The sequence below is a fragment of the Natrix helvetica genome (genome assembly GCF_964273705.1).
Source record: "Natrix helvetica genome assembly, chromosome: 1".
NCBI classification, from domain to species: domain Eukaryota; kingdom Metazoa; phylum Chordata; class Lepidosauria; order Squamata; family Natricidae; genus Natrix; species Natrix helvetica.
In genome coordinates, this window is record NC_138548.1 from 310,877,245 (window position 1) to 310,898,017 (window position 20,773).

General features: G+C 38.4%; 2 protein-coding genes across 2 annotated transcripts in view; one reads left to right on the forward strand and one right to left on the reverse strand.

Moving 5' to 3' along the window:
* ABHD6 (abhydrolase domain containing 6, acylglycerol lipase) overlaps positions 1 to 20,773 on the forward strand; it is a 74,813-nt gene that overhangs the window by 3,086 nt on the left and 50,954 nt on the right. The gene's annotated exons all lie outside the window — the stretch shown is intronic.
* DNASE1L3 (deoxyribonuclease 1L3) lies at positions 1,782 to 14,406 on the reverse strand. Its single transcript, XM_081936442.1, has 9 exons — positions 14,156 to 14,406; positions 11,686 to 11,774; positions 10,492 to 10,575; positions 8,872 to 8,984; positions 7,523 to 7,635; positions 7,265 to 7,422; positions 3,494 to 3,590; positions 1,968 to 2,131; positions 1,782 to 1,915 (listed from the first exon to the last, which is right to left on the reverse strand). The coding sequence occupies exons 1-8, from the start codon at positions 14,285 to 14,287 to the stop codon at positions 2,033 to 2,035; spliced, it is 885 nt and encodes a 294-aa protein (XP_081792568.1). The 5' UTR covers positions 14,288 to 14,406; the 3' UTR covers positions 1,782 to 1,915; positions 1,968 to 2,032.

The following is a 20,773-nucleotide window of genomic DNA, read 5'->3' on the forward strand; positions in this document are numbered from 1 at the left end:
AGATGAGGAAAGTTATGCAGGGCGATACTATTCTATTCCAAGAACAGAGGGTGGAAGAACAGTGGCGAGACAGAAATAATGTTTAGCTCCCTTCAGAGGGAGAGGTAATTAAGAAAACATTAGATTGTGCAGAAATGAATAGATTAACATTGGCAATTAAGGGGAAGGAAGAATCAGAGTATTATAATATACAGGGGAGATTCTATCACTGGATAGAAAACAAATATAGACAAAAAGGGATATAAAATTAAATAAATTGGGAAGGAAAGCAGATTTATAGGGGAGAAGCTGAATTGAAGTGTAATTGAAATGGAAAGGTAAATGGAAAGATAAAAATATATTTAAAATGATAGTAAATGTTAAATATGATGACACAAAAATTGTACTCAGATGACAAACACTGTTTGATTTAAGATTTGTTTAATAAAAAAAGAAAAGAAATAACGTTTAGCTAACTCTTTATTTAATTCTAACAGCTTGGCTAACAGTGACAGCTCAGCTAACAGCAACAGATGATTCTCCATCTGACAGCCCCTTTTATAGTCAGCTGTCAGACGGCCAGCCAATCAGGATGAATCTCTCTTCCCGCTTGAACAACGGACTGGAGTGAAGCCTTAATACACAACAAATACTATTTTTATTATAAGGGTATGGAGCAGACTTTCGCAAGTCTGAGTTACTTCCCCTTTTATCTTCATGAGAACTAGGGAGGGTTTTGTTTAGGAAGTTTTCTCAGGTTCACAAACCCCCAATTCGGGTTTCTTCTATCTGACTGTTGTCTTGGTAGTTTAGTTTCAGTTTCAGTTTATTAAATTTATAAACCGCCCCCTCTCCCCGAAGGGACTCGGGGCGGTGTACAGACAAAATAAAATATACAATAGACAACAAAAATACAAAACCCCAGACAAAACAAATTAAACGCACGGTCTGTACAATAGTCATGAACTAACTGATAATTAAAACCAATTAAAACCAATTAAAATACCCCAGAATTTAAAAATTTAAAATGCCAGCCAGGAAGGTCAGGATTAGGTTATACTTATGACTGCGATTGGGCCAGGCCAGCTAATTGGAACAGGTGGTGAATCTTTCCTTCTGTTCCTCAAAGTGATTCCTTCTGCCCATTATATTGTTGTGGATGAACACACTTTATAAGCGACTAGTTTCAACACTTGCATAGCTTCCACCAATTGTATGGTTATGTACACAGTTTGGAAAGATATTTCTTGTTTGCTTAACAAACAAACAAAAGCCTTGTGTAATTATTTGCTCTTATATGAACACTCACTGTTATCAGGCTTTAAACAACATGGTTTCTAGTATGTTACTATAGTACCGCAAAGAAATTAAATCCTACACATCAAAGTACAGTCAAACCAAGAGATAAAATCTGATACAACATAATAGTCTTTGGAGAAATTCAAGAACAGCTTGTGTTCAAAAATTTCTGGAGCTCAAGGATATCTAAAGCCATAATTTATTTCAATAATTATCTGGAGATGGAGCACATCGGCTTGGTTCATACATTTTGAGCCATGAACTCCAGACTGTGTCTTAGCAATGTATGACCTAAGCCACTATCTCAGTACAAAGGAGTTTATGAAGATGACCTTTGGCATTCAGTCTGAAATCCACCTTTCTCTGACTTCAAACTGGCTATGTGCCTGCAGAATTTGAACTTTGCAAAAAAAAAACAAAAAAAAAAACAGATCTGTTCTGGCTATCTATGTTTATAAGGTCAGATATGGAACAATCCTGACCAAACTCTTTCACCAAATAATCCACGGGATAGAGACTAAGACATTCAAATTATGCTAGCTTGTTTATATTATGAACAAGCAGCATTTCATTAATCTTGAATGTTTGAACAGCATAAAGACATGGGCTTTGCATTTTTTTGATTAAATATATCTTGTATAGCAAACCGCCCATAAAAATGACCCCCCCCCCCAAAAAATCAGCTCTTTTCTTTTCATACATTTTTGTGTTTGCGTGTTTTAAGTTTGACTAGAACGACATTTCACTGGATTTATTATACAAGAGTTCTGCAATATCTGGCTGTTCTGCCCGGGGACCGTCTGGTTGTTCTCAGCTGGAATTCTACTGGGAAGTGATCGCTCACTGCTAAGGCCTGTGAAGAAATATATATTTTAACTTAAGAGACTACGTTCGGCTATCCCTGCACCAGTACATATCACAACTATTATAAAGTTAACATTATGATTAGTAGCTGATATTCTTTGTTGTTTTACAACAAACATGAAGCAAAGATGCTTCCTCTTCCCAATTCTATTAACTCCAGACCATAGACTTCGCTATACATTTTATGTATAGAACTTAAATGCAAGTAGAGCTTGCACAGACCATACTTCTGAAGGTATAGAAGCAGAGAACAGGATCAGAGGTGGTATTCAGCAGGTTCTGACCAGTCTGGAGAACTGGTAGCAGAAATTTTGAGTAGTTCGGAGAGCCGGTGAATATCACCTCTGACTGGCCCTGCCCCCATCTATTCTCTGCCTCCTGAGTCCCAGCTGATCGGGAGGAAATGGGGATTTTGCAGTAACCTTCCCCTGGAGTGGCAGGTGGGGGGGGGGAGGCGGAATGGAGATTTTACAGTATTCTTACCCTGCCATTCCCACCAAGCCACCCCCACCAAGCCATGCTATGCCCAACAAGCCACGCCCACAGAACCAGTAGTAATTTTTTTAGAAACCCATCACTGAACAGGATGGTTGTTAAGCAAACGCAGTGGTTGTTAAGCTTTTTGGGGTGGGTGTGTGTGTGTCAGAGTTGGGTTGCTGCTGGTTTGCCCCAGATCAGGCAAACTAGTAATGGTGGCGGCGGGAGGCCCCACCCACCCGCCTGGATGCTTCTGCACAGGTGCAGAAGTGTCACATGATTCCGTGAGTGCGCGCCCATGAGCAAACTGGTAATAAAATAAATTGCAACCCACCACTGGTGTTTGTGTGTGTGTATCTTCAAATGGTCACTAAGCAACCATTCATAAATCAAGGATTATATAGTAGCCTTAATTTTTCTGAAGACAAATTGGTGATATTTGGTGAAGACACAGAAAAACAACAATTAGTGTAAAATCTCAAAGGCCAAAATTTGCATATAGATCACCAACCCCACCAACACAAACACTTGCTAAAGCCAACCAGGAATTGTAGCAATTACAGTTCCAATATGAGTGGGAGATCAGCTGCAGAAGGCTGCTTTAGAAATGAGAATTCTTTCTTGCTTCCTCTCTCCCTGCATCCTTGCCCATGAGAAACTGATTAGCGTCAATGGAGGACAAGTAGTGGGAAATCTGGTGCCCATTGCTTTATTTTCCCTTCTTGACCTATCTTGGTCTCAGTTCTTCCTTTCTTCTTTCCTGATTGATCCCACTTCCATTCCTCTTTCCCTTTTTGATCCCTTTCCCTGGTGGCCCCAAGATACAAAACCTCAGAAAACTTTCCCCTGAGCATCACCCAATCCTTCAACCAACCTGTTCTTCAGTCATGGAGAAGGCACTCTGAAAATCAAAGATATCGGCTGAGCCCAGCATGGCGGTATTTCTAAGTGTCTCTCCATGGAGCACAATCCTACAGAGTAAGAGAAAGTGAGAACAAGACTGTGGAATTAATATCTACCTGCGCTCCTCATGTCCCATTTTGGGCCTACTAGGCCTCCCTGCAGCCTCTTGGGAGCAAAAACGGGGTATGTGGGGACTCCTGGAAGTGGCTGGGCAGGAAGGGGCAGAGGCAACCAGTAATTTAACAGCCAGTTTGTCTGAACCGGTCTGAACCGGCTGAATCCCACCACTGCTAAGCACTCATAGAAGAAATACATTGCAGAAAAGGTTGCATATGGTGTTATGCCAACCCAAAAGCACCAGTGGCCTGCAGCCAGCAGTCTGACCCACTGCTGCGCTGCAGTATCACAAGCAGCTGGGGAGAATCTAACATCTTCTGGCTTTTCAGAGCTATTGTTTCCCTTGTATCTTTTGCACCTATCACAGCAAGAAGGCAAGCATACAGTAAGATTATAGGTAGGTGCTATTTTTAAAAGGCATGTTGAATTTCATGTACGGTACGTTGCTCCAATGGAACTGGGCTGAGTAATAGGGCTGCAGTAGTTTACCTATATAGGATGGAGTGAGTCCCCTACTTTTTTTTTACTAGTTCTCCTTCAACTGAATAAAATATAATTTATTTTCTATAAATTGTCCAGGATAGTTCTGGAAAGATTCTCAGCTGAGATAGTTCTTTACTAAAATAAAGGAATGGTCTGGATTTACAACCTTCTTTAAAACAGTTTGCACCCTCCCTGATGCCCCCTACTTTTGTTATGTACCGAGGGAAAATATCAGGGTAGAGCTCAAGTGAAAATCATGTGAAGTTCATTTTAGGTAGAGTTACAAGAGTGAAAGCCTTTTTAGACTTAGGCCTTTTCCAAGCCTACCTGCACTAGCATTCATCTGCTTCATAAAGAGTAGATTTGTCCATCTTTCTAATGTTTAATTATTAGCTGCCCTTGGACAGCAAGGTGATCAAACCAGTCAGTCCTAAAGGAGATCAACCCTGACTGCTCTTTAGAAGGCCAGATCTTGAAGATGAAACTTAATGAGAAGGAAGGATTCACTGGAGAAGAGCCTAATGCTGGGAAAGATTGTGGGCAAAAGAACAACGGGACAACAGAGAATAAAGTGGCTGGATTGAGTTATGTGAGCTTGAATGGACTCCAGAGGAGGGATAGAGGACAGGAAGGCCTGGAGGAACGTTGCCCATGGGGTCGCAATGGGTCAGACACAACTTTGCAACTAACAACAACAATTAGCTGCCCAGAGTCAATGGGCTAAACATGAATCTGGTAGAGGGGATTCTCTCCAGATCTGTTATCTATGACCATATTTGACCAGAGATAAGATACGCTGCCTTAATTATTAAGAAGTTGGAATGCTTCCTGTTCAGCTGTTTTACTTAATTCCCATTCCTATCCAACTTTTAATTTTGAGAATTCCGAGACAACTGGCAAAGTCCACAAAACTGGAGGAGCAGAAGAACAAGTACACCTCTTCTCTTCAAAACAAGGAAGGAGGACCTGGAAAATTACAGATTAGTTAATTAGAGCCGTGGGCAAGAATGCAACAGTTCGAAGTGACTACTACTTTAGATGAGAAAGAGAAAATTCAGAAAGATCTGGATGGGCTTCAACAAAAAACTGAAATAAACAAGATGAAATTGAACAAAAAAAATATTATGTCTTACATCTGAAGGAAAAAAAACCTTGAAAAACACAAAACACAGAAGTAACCAGGCTTGGCAGTTATACAGGTGAAGAATAGTACATGTGTTTTGGTATCCCAAGTTGATCTATGTGAGTCAACAATGTGATGCAGTTACTAAAAAAGCAAATCTTATCCTGGGGTGTATTAATAGAAGTATGGAGTTCAAATCATGGGATATAATTGCTCCACTTTACTCTACCTTGGTCACACCCCACTTTCAATGTTGGGACAAGCATGGATAATCAGACATCAACAAAGTGGAACAAGTTGAGAGGAAGGCTATCAAGAAGGTGAGGGAACTAGAAACCAAATTCTTTGAAAATGGTTAAAGGAACTGGGTATGTTTATACAACAGAAGAGTAGATTAAAGAGGGATAGAATAAGAACTGTCAACCAACAGAACAGGTTGCTTCATGAAGTTATATTTTCCCCTTCATTAGAGAACTTCAGAAAAAGACTGGAGAGAATTTGCCTCAAATTAAGAGAGTTGGAAGGGACCTTATAGGTCATCTAGTCCAACTCCCCGCTATAGTAGGAGACCCTACACCATTTCTGACAAATGGCAGTCCAATCTCTTCTTGAAAGTCTCCAGTGATGAAGCCCTCACAACTTCCGAAGGCAAGCTGTCCCATTGGTTGATTGTTCTCACTGTCAGAATGATACCCTGATAATTAGCCGCGAAACAGTTTTTACAGTTTCACATAACAATTGCTATGAGATAGAGACAGGAAGTCAAAGAGGATTATTTAAAATTGATTTAGGGTTGAGGTTTTGCAGGAGCAATAGAACTGACTGGTGAATCATGTTCTAGGCAACTTGCTGTCTGTTCTAGACAGATCCAAGAGCTCTGAAATACTTGTGGGTGAGCTATCAAAAGTTCACTGAAGACAGATGAAATCCCCTCTGTTACGCAACCAGTTGGAAATACCCTCTGCTATGTAACCTGATCCAGGGGACAGATATCTTTTATGTCTTAGATCCATGTTCCAAAGACAGATCAAGGAAGACAATATATAGATAGCTTATTCTAGTTAATAGATTTAATGAAGGTACAAAATTTTCTTTCTGAAAATCAAAGAAAGGTTCTTTCAGCCAAAGCTGGCAGCTTTAGTTCCATTTTGCTGTATCACAAGATGGATTAACTTGCTAAGAAGATGTTTGGTGTCCAACTTTCTCACCCTACCTTTCTGTCATTAGACCAAGAAGAAGCATTGGAATAATCCCACCATTTAGACCTCTGAGCCACCCTGCTCTCAGCTAGATTTACTTCTGCCACAAGAGGATCCATGCTACTGATTGGGAAAGGTTGAATTGTGACCAGCCAGCCAGACCTCCATATATCTTAATCTGACTCAATTGGTGGAAAAGGCTACCATAAGTGAGTATGATCCTTGTGAAACCTTCTCACAAAGGATGGATACTTATCCACCAAAGCAGCCCTAGTAGGGTAGAGGGGCGATATTAAGTAGTTGAGACAATGATGTGAAGAACATGGGTTAAAAAGCAGAGATTTCAAAGTTTTTGTGTGTGCACGTGTGCTCCGGAGAAGAAAAACGGTATATTTAAGAAAAGACTTAAAGGCTGAATTAATTGAAGCAGATCCTCAAGGTAGATATATTGCAATTGATCTATTATTAGAAGGAAAGAAAATACTCTTAACAGAAGTATATGCTCCCAATCAACAAGAAAATTTTTATAAGTTGCTTCACACTAAATTAACACCATGCTATCCACTTTTGATAGCCAAAAAGAAAATGGGAGGCCAAAACTGGGGGCTAAAGGCAATCTGGGAGTATAGATTATCTATTCCTGCCTTATATGTAAATTAGCTAGCTTGAGTATCACTATTTTCATCTTGTCTTCATCTCCTGCAATGAGTCAGCTAGAGCTTTGCCAATCTCACAGGACAGGTTCTTTTCATACTGCTAGTAATAGGTAGCATTAGTAGATGAACTGAATGGAATACAATGAGTCAGTCTGAGACATTACCTGTCATAGGGGCAGTGTGTCGTTGATTTCACAGTTGTGTCCTTTTTATCATCAATTATCCAAACAAAGTCAGTGTGATTTCGTAATCGGATATTTTTCCACTGCTTCTTTGCCACATAGCCACAGCCAGCATTGAAGTCTCCCATTAATACGAAATTCTTTTAAAAATGAGAGACATATATTAAGCTAGAGCTGTTAAATACATAACGCACACATGAGAGAAGATTGGCTCACTCCATGGAGCTGGCCTTGACTAACCTTAGTCTTCCAACGTAGCTTGACATCCAGAAACACATCATAGAGTTCATCGATTTCTCGCACAGCCATTTCAGGCATTGTGTGTATTGGGATGATCACAAATTCTTTGACCACTTAACAAACAATTTTTTAAAGACAAGAAAAATGATGGATTATTGGCATTTTTTAAACTCATAGACTGAAGAATCAGACATTTAGTTCTCATGGACTTGAACCCAGAGATAATTTGCAAAAACAAAATAAACTTTTTGTGGCCCTGCCAATTTCTTTCTTTCTGATTTTCCAATTTCAGTGTCCCATTCCTTCTACACTGAAGAATTGCTTTTAAACTAGCAGCTGGTGGGACAAGTAGGGTTGTAAAAGAGGAAAGAAAGCAGACAAGTCTGTTGTGAATAGAATTTCATTCAGCTGTTCTGCAGAGGGAATTCATGAAGCCCCTACACCTGAGTAAGGCCCAACATCTGAAAATCTAATCACCACCCCATGTTGAAATCCAGAAGCAGACATCAACCAAAGGAGTGACTGCAGAAGTACACACTATGCATGCACACAGTATTGCACTGTATAACCACTGTGCCACGGTGGCTCATAATAATTAATGACTGCTATGCTCATTTAACAACTGCTGCAAGAAAGGTCATAAAATTGGATCTGATCATGTGATGATCCACCTTAGGATTGTCACAACTTTCAACCATAATTGCCAGGCACAATTACAATCATAAATCAACGATCACCTGTATTGCCTTCTAAAGTACAGGGGCATACATGCCTTATGCGTATGGACCAATTGAGAAGTTTTTGTAAAGACAGACAAGATCTTTCTTTTGGCACCTTATAGCCCCTTTTAAAAAACTTGTTATTAAATCAATTGTACTTGCTGGGATAATGGTGACCATAGCAGATCCACCAGATTGGTCCAAACACCATGTTAAAGCAGTGACCTTTGAGCTGCATGGAATCCCCTCTCTCCACATATGCCCATTGGTTTCTGCCAAACACCTCAAGATCACCCTACCGAAATGAGGTGGCTTCTGCAATTTGGACACATTTTTCAGGGTCAAGAGTGAGTAGTTGCCTCCTGGAGGACCCCTATTCCTATTCTTATTAAAACCAGGTTGGAAAAAATGGCCCTTCTTTGGGATTTGGGATAGGACCTATTTATTTGGGTGGGAATGTTGGTGGTTTGCCCAACATATTGGTTTAGAAGAGCTCTGGTGTTGAATCCTTGGCTTTAGAGGGCAGGAATATTTCTGGGTATTCCAGATCTCAGGCTTTTCCAAGGATCCCATTTCTTCTGACTTTCAACCTTTGAACAGGAAGGGCAAAGGACATTAGCTGTATCTAACCTGTTCTTGGAGAGTTGAACCAAACAACAAAAGGTTCTCTGGAAAAGGCATCTTCATCACCTGGCTGCAGATCAGGATACTGATAGATTTGCTTCACACAGACGCTTTCCAATCTGCAGTGTAAATTAACATTTCAGTAGAAGGTTACTGTTCCAAGTGTGGACATGTTCTAAGGCTGCCTTTCTGATTTAAGGTGACCAAGATGCCTTACAGAATAAAAAATTAGGTACCGAGAAAAATCTTTGTATGGTTAACTTACAATCCTAAAATAATTGAATTCTATGGGACTTAACATCTAACTGAATTAGGTTAGCAAAAATATTTGGTATAATATAGCTCTAATACCTAAGGAGCTGATGCTCATGGGCACTTGAGCCTAGGCTCAATTGGGCTTGATAGTTTGTGATTTAACATTCATAGAACTCATTCACAATGTTACTTGTTCATTATTAACTGGCTTAGAGTTGTTATGTTTGGGTTGTGAAAACCCAGGTTTTTTTGTCATCTAATGAATATCTAGGTTTTCACATCCTCATATGGTACCACTTCCAATTTTTTTTCAAGAAGTTTATAGTTAGTAGTCATTAGCTATTGTTACTAAGTACAGTAGCCTTTTATGCCTATCTTAGCATTTCTGATGTGCTAGATTCTGCTATCTACAATGATGTTTCTTTTTTAATTCCCTTGAGAGCATGGTGCATTAACAGAAATTCAATTTTCCTACAGTTTTCATCCCATATTTTTATTTGATTTATACTGTTTTAACAACTTGTGCTTATTATTACATTTTATTTGTGTACATTTGTATATTTGTAGATAGATAGATAGATAGATAGATAGATAGATAGATAGATAGATAGATATAGATAGATAGATAGATAGATGGATGATACAAATAGTAGTGAATATCTGTAGCTCAGGTGTAGGATGAGAGTGAAGGTTCATTCTCTGAGGTTGTGGGTTGGTTTCCAAATGTTTCATTACCAGGCTAAATAACATCATCAGCGGGGTTTAGGGGATGTCAATGTCAGCATTCTTCTGTTTATAAGGGCTTCAGGTGTGGGTCTGTCACTCCACAAGCAATTCCATCAACAGACACATTAACCTACAACCAGCCTACAAACCCCTCAGAATCCAAACCAACCACACAGCCAGAGACAGCACCAATCCCCAACCAACCTATGCAGTTTACCTGCCAATGACCCTGACCTGATGTAATCTCATTATCACAAGACCCATCACAAGACCCTCACTTGACACCTGAAGCCTTTATAAACAGAAAAACACTGACACTGACATCTCCTCAACTCCACTGAAGATGTAACCTAGCCTGGGAATGAAACATTTGGAAACCAACCCACAAGCTCAGAGAACAAACCTTCATAGATAGATGATAGAAGATAGATGGATGGATGGATGGATGGATGGATAGATGGATAGATGGATAGATGGATAGATGGATAGATGGATAGATGGATAGATGGATAGATAGATAGATAGATAGATAGATAGATAGATAGATAGATAACAATTTCTGTAACTGTAGGCCTCTGCATTTTTTTTCTTCACAGTTTCTGAATAATATCATCTATATTGAATGAACTTATGAAATCAACATACCTGTAGAAAAACGCATATTGCTCCTTGTAATGCCTTCTTCCTAACCTGTCACTGACCACATAACTGTATGTTCCTTCTGACCGTCTGGGAAGAAAAACGAATCTGATTTTTAATCCATTTCTCAGATCCAGGTGGGCATATCTGCACTGCCCCCAACAATTTAGGGAGAGCAGGAAAGCACATTGTCAGCTCCTCCCCTTTAGCCCACCACAAATATAATCTCTGCCTGGGTTCTTCTGCTTCCTGTCCAAAGTAGCCTTTTTCTGTCTTGCATCAGTGTAAGCACGGTAGTAGCTTTCTTTCTTTTAAGCAACCCATTTTTGCCAGATACTTTCTTAGCTCCTGTGCATAGCCAGGAATGCCCTCCCCCACACTTCTTGTTCAAGAAGATCTGCTGCACTTTTTGCTAGAGGTCATTCTCAGTGGCGTAGTGGTTTTAGCACTTGCTTAAGGTGAAGAACAGCTCCAGTTTCAAATTCGATCCATGTTTTTAAATACGATTTTTCTTTTCGGAGCCACCTACTTTTCCTCTATGCTTGGGAGCTGGGAGTAAAGTCTTTTAAACTCAAGTGGCTGGAAAAAGAAAAGAATCTTGTATGATGGACTTAAAAAAGATTAGCCACTGGAAAGGAAGGCAGCTCAGGGAAAGAAAAATAGTAATTTTAAAAAATCCCCATTTTGGCCAATTTATAAACTGAAGCAGACTTTTAAGAAAAGCTAGGAAAAGGCAAGAGTAATTTAATGGACTCCTTTAGAGTGAGGTATGAAGAAATGCACAACACCTCACAATAATGGTTCCTTTCTTGTGCTCTATAAGTTCCAATCTTACCCTTTGCACATTTATTGTATTTGTCTATAGTTTTAATCATATTGCATATTTATAATTATAGTTATAAATATTATAAATGTAGTTAAAGTAAAATATAGTTTAAAATGTGCATGGTACAGACTAATGTTTCATTCTGATCATCTTTGATCAATATTGGTTTTGTGTCTCATACGCATATCACCAACCCACCTATATATCAAACATATATTGTCTCTCTTTTTCCTCTTCATTCCTCCAATAACAAGAAGAGCAATAAGGAAACACTTACTCTAATTAGTGGCTCTATTCCAAATATTTTATCCAATGTCACCCAAATCTGCATCCAACCCTGCCAGTTTTAATAATACTTCATTTCTGCATCTTACCCATTTAGTTTCTCTAATAGAAAGGGGCATATTATGTTCCTGTTGTCCTTTATTTCCATTAGTAGCATGATATCACAGCGAGATATAATCTGAGGAGCAAACAAAAAAGGTCTGTAAAGGCTCTGTGCTTGGCATGTTATACTATGAGAATTGTTGATTAGAGCTCTAATTTAATTAGGATCCTAGTTGTTACATTGCAGTAATAATGACATTGGAAAAAAATAATACTGTCAACTTGACCATGCATTTTTTGTGGAGGAATGTTGCAGGCAGTTTTGGCATTCATTTAGTTACATTTATTCATAATTTCAGTTTCTAAGGTGCCCATTCACCAATGAATGTTCTCCATGGCGCCCATTCCTTTGAGAATATGTCCCTTTCAATGAAGAGGTAAGGTGGCGATTATAGTTACAGATGATACACTGGGAACATATTGGGTCAAATCTCTAATGATTTTCCAGAGCTTACCAGGTCCTATACAACCTGTTATTCAGAGTTTCTCCTGATGATGTTCCTTGACAGTAGTTGCCTTTTTGCACTTCTTAGAAGAAGCAACAACTCTCAGCTGACCTTTGCCGAGGCATTAATAGGCACAGCCATTAGGCACCTACACTGATAATTACTCAGCTGTCTTTTCTGCTCAGGAATTACAAACTAGGAGAGGATCCACTGAGATCACTAATCCCAGATCCAGAACAGTATTAAGAAGGCCTGTTTGTTAATATTAGAATAGAATAACATAGTTAGAAGGGACCTTGAAGGTCTTCTAGTCCAACTCCTTGCTTAGGCAGGAAACCCTACACCACTTCAGACCAATGGTTATTCAACATCTTCTTAAAAACTTCCAGGGTTGGAGCATTCACAACTTCTGGAGGCAAGTTGTTCCACTGATTAATTGTCCTAACTGTTAGGAAATTTCTCCTTAGTTCTAAGTTGCTCCTTTCCTTAGAACAGATACTTTTAGAAAATCTTAGTAGGTATGAAGAATCAACTTTCCTTGAAATTCTGCTGCCGATCAGGGTAGAGCATACAATAGCTAGCACTAAGCTTGCTATATAACGTACTTATAAGTACATCATTGCATTGTATACCCTGGACCAAGCTAGTGCCATATTTAACCACTGTGTGGGCTTTTGATATAAAAATGTGACATAGATGTATACCACAGCTTGGGAATTTATGAGGGAGTGATGACAGGTGCTGGGACACTAAGGAGGTCATAGGGAAGACATTTCACAGGCTGGTAAGTTTGATTCTCACACATTTTTAATTGAAAGTCTGTGTTCTACTAATGCATAATGAATGCTCATTATAATAAAAAAATTACAAATCCACCCCCTGCATGGGTATGCCATGATGGACCATTGCATACATCCTGGAATCCATTCCAAGAAACACTCCGTGTAAGCACCATATATTGCAGTAAGTATTAAACTTTAATAAAAGTTATTATTAGCTTTCTGTTCACCTTTCTTGGACATCTCTCATAATTAGTGATCCTGAAGGCATTTGCCTTTAAATTTGGATTAATAATCATATAATTACCCATGTTTTAATGCTTTGTGGGTTTTTTTCTTAATTATTTATTTGCTGTTGTTTTATACCACCAGAGGCAACCTTATTTGAGCAGAGAAGGCTTTACAATTATTAAACAAATTACAGTAGTCTATGTTCTAAATTTAAACACGTACATACGGACAAGGTTGCATCTCTATTAATAACAAAAGATCCATAGTGGTATTTTTAATCTGCCTAAATCCAAATATTGACTTACTGTTTGATGAATAGCCAAATAAATTCATTCTGTTAAATGAACATTTTGGGCTACCCTTTAAAACATCACACCAATGAGCCTGCATCAAGAGAATCATATACACAATAGCATATTTTATTAGTATTAGAGATTTGAAATTCATTATTTACTAGATTAAAAAAATCATGGAAAGGAGCTGCGTTCCACTTTTCTGGAGAAACACAAAATGATTCTAAACAGAAGTCATTGCAATGTGAGAATAAAATACTATTTTTGTTAACCTGCTCTGATCCAAACCTTTGAATGGTATCTACTGTATTCAACTCTTTCTCATATAGTCACTTTTGCCCCCAATGCCACCTTTTGACTTGTCATGATCATTTCTTTTTAATGAGCTCAGAGGTATTTTATAGTGGCAATTAAACTAACTAAAAGTGGCAATAGCCGAGGAGACATTGGAAAAAAATGATTTCCCCCCCCAAGAAATCAAATATTTTCATAACCTTACATATTAACAACAGCATTTACAATTAAAATCTTGCTATCCATATAGTTTTGATCTGGTGATGACTTTCTGAGGTACTTTTGTTGCTAAACTCACAGATTTATTAATGCTCAAATACACATTAATCTGAAACTCTTCTGTGTTAATATATAATTATTCAATTGAAAGCCCCATTATTTAATTTAATTTAACCCCAAGAGTGAATTACATACCTCTATAATAACCTCTATGATTTCTGGATTTTTTCTCTTAGATTCTCCAAATGATCTCACGTTGAAAGAGCAGATTCTTAGGCCCTGAACAACCTGGCCAAAAAAGAGCAGGAAAAGAAAAAAACGCAGCATCTTTTAAGCTATGCCAAAAGTGAATGCAGTGTGATGAACTTCTCTCTCATTAGCACTCACACTGCCAAAAAAAGTAGAATTTATAACTATGCTCCTTTGTGACCACTATGCAAATTAAGCAACAGCCTTCCAACATTCACTTCTCTATTTTCAGTTTAAGGTTAATCTCAGTTGAAGAACTTAACTTCCTGCCTTGCGGGGATTACCTGACATGGAACCTTCACATGACTCTGCCTACAGGAGACAATGGCAGATATTGCCTTTTCAGTCTCATATCAGGACAAAATGGTTCTGGTTTTTAGAGGAAAGGGAGCCCAAGAAGGGCTCTTTTAGATCTTCATGCTTTTGGTTGCAACTTTCCACATGGGGTCGCGGCAGCCATTTTGAATGGTTTGACACCCATGGGCTGCACTAAATGGGATCGTGAGCATCCTGCATCTGGGCATTGCTGGACTGCTGCTAATGAAATCCCAAGGCCTCCTCACTGCTTTGTCACTGAAGGTTTTTTAGTAGAGATTGGACAACCATTTGGCTCAAATTGTATACAGTCTCCTGTTTGAGCAGGAAGTCGGACTAGATGACCTCCAAAGTCCCTTCCAACTCTGTCCTTCAATGATTCTATTTCCCTCTACTTTGCTATTGGGGAATTCACCCAGTGAGCAACATATACCATTTAGAAAAGCCTATGGAGAATTGAGCCATGATTAATCCTGTTTGTCCATCTCTTTCAAGAGATGGAATCGGATACTTTGTAGAAGTGGCTGGGCTGCCATTCCCTGAATCCCACTTAACCATTGGCCTGTAAGGCTAATTCAACAGTATCTGGAGAGAGATCTACATTCCCCTTCTATTTAGTGGTGAACATTTAAGATACTTATCTAATATTGTTCATTCTCAGTGACAGGGACTTTATTGGATTTAAAACATGATTTCTTTTTCATGTGAGTAGAGACTTTGGACATGTTCTCTATTATTAAGTTTCATACCCATTTCCATCTTTCCACATGCGCAACTCCTTTTCTTGTCCCTGGTTTGCTAACAAAAGGTCAACTGGAATTTACAAAGGTCAAGGGCTGTAGTTCCCCTATGACATCTGCAAAATTTATTCAAGTATAATATAGGAAACATTCTCAGTGAGGAATCTGATTCCTTCTAATTTAAATCCAAGTTTGCTCATGAGACTAAAACAATTGAAGACCCACAGTTTTTTTTCCACATCAATCTGTAGGACTTCCTATTATATTCTCACAAAAGAACTCTTGCATCCCAGCATCCCCATCTATTCTATTCCCTTTCAAGGCGCACAACATTGGGCTCAGTGCCATAAAAGAGAAAGAAGTCCTGCAATCGGTAAAATAAATTAGAGGCAGGAGACAAAATGAAAAGAAGTCTACATACACATAGTTTTATCCCTTTCGCTGTAATGATATCATAGTGTGGTAATGGTGGGGAAGGAAAGATTAGATCCCACGACTACTGGTAAGTATACAAGCAAAAAAGGGAAGGGAGAAAATGAAGAGGAAGATCAGGCGTTAGAAATTGAGAACAAAGCCAACATTTTATACTGTTCAGGTCATAATGACACTTTCTGTTTGAATAGCAGTTGCTAGGCTCTTGTTCCCCTTTCTGATAGTTGTGGCCCTTAGCTCTAATGCTCCTATAAATTGTTTCAACTTTGACTGAGGGATGAGACTAGTCTGATTATTTCCCTTTGTCTTGATGATATTAGTGGTGTGGGAGATAATTTATGAGAGCCAGTCACATGCACCTGGAATCTCTTCCCACTAAAGCTAAGCAGGTTTGGACATAAAATGGAAACCTGGAGTGGTCCAGGAGAGGAGCCTTTTCTGTCAGAACATCTTACCCCCCCTCCGCCCCCATGGAGGGAGGTTGGTTCCAAGCCTCCTGATATTCCCAGAAGACCTAGATTTGCCAGTTAGCTTGGGACTCCAATGGGGGAGCATCACAGCGGGGGTGGTTGATAGATTAACAAGAGATCCCACCTCTCCCTCATCCTGCTGTGCCCTCCCCATCTTTTAATTGAATAGCAGCATTTGGTTTCATTTATGTCTTTTATCTTGTGTATAATTTTTATTTTTAATTTAAGTTTAATCCTATGTTTTTATATAATAGTAGAGAACCCTCTAGGTGGAAAGGGGTAAATAGATCCTTTTTAGAGGTTTTGAAGCAGAGTGGGGCATGAACATCTACATTTAATTGGGAAACAATCTCATCTGACTTTTTTGGGGAAGATAGATTGTTTTCGAGATTGGTCTTATTGTATTTAATCAATTAGCAACTGATAAGAGATGGCATTAAGAAACAAACATGGATATTTGCTCCAGGACCAATTAGAGTTAATTTTGGGAATGATCTGGGATTGAAGCCATGGTAAATTTTCTACAAGTTGATTTCAAAACAGTTCATTAACAGAGGGTTTTGGAATTTCAATCTTGTCCCTCTTCTATTATTAATAAGAATTTTTATTACTTTTATACCTTTATATATTTTTATTATTATTGTGTTCCCCGTTAACTATATTGTTATTAATAAAGTATATAGAAGACAGCCTAACCGTTTGTAAACTGATTTAGTATTTTAGTTGGTACTTTAAAATTCTTTTGGCCTGTTTTGCAGGGGGTAGAAAACTAACATTGTTGTATTATATAAATCAGCATTCAACTAGGGAGGCTTCTAGGTGTATATGTGTTAATATTTTTTTCAAAGACACCTTTTCTTTTTAATGTCTTGCTTATTGTGTTTTTTCTTTTCTTTTTATATATTTTGGTGTTTTGCATTTTAATTTTCTTTGAATAAGCTAAATATTATAAATGAATGAATGAATGAATGAATGAATGAATGAATGAATGAATGAATCCTCCTGAATGTTGTTTGAGTACTATAAAGAAGCTTATCCTGGTTGACAGGGCATGCATGTACAGTAGCTTGTAAGACACGATATCATGGCTAAAGCATTTGTTATGTGATACAAAAGCAAAAACCAAAGACTGAGATTGGGAGCTTGCCAGAATGGAAAGAATACAGATGAGTCAGAAAGTAATAGTCAGTGAACTTCACTGACATATTAAATTGAGGAAAAGTGTTATCATGGAAATTCAGATGGCAATTATCATGTCACCATCTAGCTGACTAGCATACAAATAAAAGCACCACCCTACCGTTCATGCCAAAAAGATGCCTATGCAAAACGCTCAAGCAGAACAGTTCTTACATAAAACGCAAAGGGCCAGGCTATTTGGCCTACTTTGAACACATTATAGAAAGACCCAGTTCTCTAGGAAAGGACAACCAGAAACAAAGTGAATGGACTCAGATCAGATTAAAGATAGATTGTCATGGATAAAGTTTATGTGGCCACTAGGAATCAAAAATAACGATGGCAATTAATAGTCAATCAATTATGGACTTAATAACCAATGCAAATGGACTTCTCCGTGAATGTGTCTGGTTTGTACCTACATTACCAACATTAGTGGCCATCGCCAACTCTCATGGTATCAAAATGCAGTTTAACTAAGCACTGAGTACAGAATTACTTCATTTTAGCCATCTCACATTTCATTTTTAATAGGTGGTCCTAAGTTAGTATGCACATTAGGGACAAATACTTCTTTTTCTTCACATTTTCCATACTGTGCATAATTTTATAAACATGGGCCCTGTGTCTTTTCTTTTTCTTTTTCTTCTTCTTCTTCTTCTTCTTCTTCTTCTTCTTCTTCTTCTTCTTCTTCTTCTTCTTCTTCTTCTTCTTCTTCTTCTTCTTCTTCTACTACTACTACTACTACTACTACTACTACTACTTCTACTTCTTCTTCTTCTTCTTCTTCTTCTTCTTCTTCTTCTTCTTCTTCTTCTTCTTCTTCTTCTTCTTATTATTATTATTATTATTTATTGCACAATGTTCTTGGGTTGTATATGAAATTTCTATATTTACAATAACAGTGTACGGTCTGGGTACAATCTTTTTTAAGTACAGATAATAAATCTTATACACACAATAATTATGACTATTGTTCTTAGATCCTATTTGCCATCGTCTTCATTTATCCTTATTTTAAAAATGTGCATTACTTAGTTAAACCCTCCATTCAGTTTTCTCTATAATCAATTGGCAATATCAAACATTATAGACATCATATAGAGATCACATTTGTAACCATTATCCTCCAAATAATCATAAGGTTTACTTGTCTGGGTCCTCTTGTTAGTCACTTTCTGTTTAGAAGTCCTAAATCTTACTGGCTTTCCTTGTAATCTGCTATAATTTTAGTAGCTCAAGTGCTTATCTGAAAAAGTATAAAAATTGGGGGGAAGAGAAGACATGACCCAATCTGAAGTGTTGCTAAACGGATCCTGCTTTCCAAATAAACATTCTTAATATCATACAGCTCTACAAATCTTTTTTAGAGACATTTATGTGTTGTTCTTAATGTCTCCAGACAAGAAGGAGAAACTGAAGGCCGCATGGGGAACTGATAGCAAAACAGGGAAGTTATAAAAAAAAAGTTTCCAAAGAAAAGAGATGCAGTAGTTGTGTTACCACCTGGCAATTGTTTTCATCCTCCAGAGGAAGTCTGAATTTACAGATAAAGGAAGAGTCATTTGGTTCTCTAGCATGGGAATGTAAGAAGAATGGACACAGATTTGAGGGGAAATGTGGAAAGAATGACCATCCTGTGCTTTCAACCTTTTCATTTTTAAAATCAGATCCATTTTTTCATATTTTCCTATAAAACAGTAAGGAAATGTAGTTGGCTTTGTTTTTAAAACCAGTAATTGAGGTTTACAATTCCATACTAGATGTAGGAGGGTCAGGCAGCAGCTATACAGTGTATGAAGGCATGAAGGGTGTTCCAAAAATAGAATAAAAGCAAAATATGATTAGGAGCAAGCTGTGGGTTATTTTTCACACAAGAAAAAAAATACAAGCAATAATTGAACAAAGAAAGACAATAAAACTGGTTTCAGAAGAATCTGAAATGATAATTGTGGAACACAGAAAATGTTACATTCAATACAATATTTTTAATCCGTATCTTGTCCTTAGATATTAATGATTATTATTGCAGGAGTTCAGACGCTAATTTGATTTATATTAGTGTTTTATAAGTCAACAGGTATTGAGGAGTTATGAACAAATAACTTTTCAATTTTTTTTCTCCCAAAGGGGAGGGCAGAAAATTCATTGTTAGTAAGAATAGTAACAAAATCTTTTTCTTAGATAGCTATACCTAACATTTTACACTACCTCAGGACCTATTTATATTCAGTAATATTGTGGGAAAAGCTGGCAGCTGTTTTAAAAAAAGCCAGTGGAGGGAAAATCTCAAAAATGGTTTCAGAGAAATGTACTGTGAGAATTGTTGCTTTAGATTTACCTGTGGCTGAGATAATTGTCTTCAGATAAAGTAAATCTATGCAGGTGACACCCTGGCCATGTTACCTGTAGCTGCTAGGTGTACTAATTCAGAATGGATTCAGGTAACTTTTATATGTGGGGCCATACCTTATAGGAATAACAGGAGTGGTGCAGTGACCTAGAGGTGGACCGCAAATATTTAAAGATCTGAAGCAGAGGAGTTGGTTAGTGAGATTTGAAGATACTCTCAGCTGTAAAAGAAAAAGGACAGAAAGTAAATTTGATGTTTATTTCTTTACAAAGCTCCCCCCCAAAAAACCCAAACTATTATTGATGATTAATCTCATGATGATCCAAGTTCTATTATGCCAATCTATTTATCTATTTTAATCAGGGGTGGGTTCCTGCCAGTTCTAACCTCTTCTATAGAAGAGTTCCACAAATCTAAAGTGCCGTTTAGAACTGGTTCTAGCTCCCTCCCCCCGCCCGTCCGCACATCATCAAGATGAAGAGCGAGAGGAGGAATTCTGGGAGTTGAAGTCCACAAGTCTTAAAGCTGTCAAGTTTGAACATCCCTGGGGTTTTTTTCCCTAAAGGGTTAGGGGTGCAAGAGTCTTGTAACTTGACAGCTTTAAGACTTGCATGCTTGTGAACCCCGAGAGGTGGAAGAAGAGGAAGCTGAGGGGCTATTTAGCTAAATGTTTTATATTGTTTTTAGGGGGTTCTGGGAAGGGAGGGGGGGATAACCAGGCCAGAAAGGAAGCCAGTGCCAGACGAACAGGTGAGTCCAGGAGGGAAGTGAGCGGAATGGGGTGTGTGTGTGTGTGAGGGAACAAGCTATTCCAGTAGAGGGTTGTTTTATTGCAACGGTCGCGGGGAGGGGGGATGCGAGGACAAGAGAAGATCACAAGGTCGGTTGGGAGACCGTGGCTGCTGGCTACGCCCGGTCGTTTGTACCAACCCCCGCAACCTAGGTGGTCGGGAACTACAGAGACAGGGCCTGCGGCTGATGCTTTGCAATGCAAGGTCCGTGACCAATAAGGCCCCCCTCATTAATGAGTTGATCTCCGAGGGGGAGCTGGACCTTGCAGGGATAACGGAGACCT

Coding starts and splice junctions, on each gene's coding strand:
- DNASE1L3 (XM_081936442.1), bottom strand. CDS start 14,287: ATGCTGCGTTTTTTTCTTTTCCTGCTCTTTTTTGGCCAGGTTGTTCAG. Junction 10,576..11,685: donor CTATTAGAGAAACTAAATGG/GTAAGATGCAGA, acceptor TTTTCTTCCCAG/ACGGTCAGAAGGAACATACA. Junction 7,636..8,871: donor GTTCAACTCTCCAAGAACAG/GTTAGATACAGC, acceptor TTGTTTGTTAAG/TGGTCAAAGAATTTGTGATC.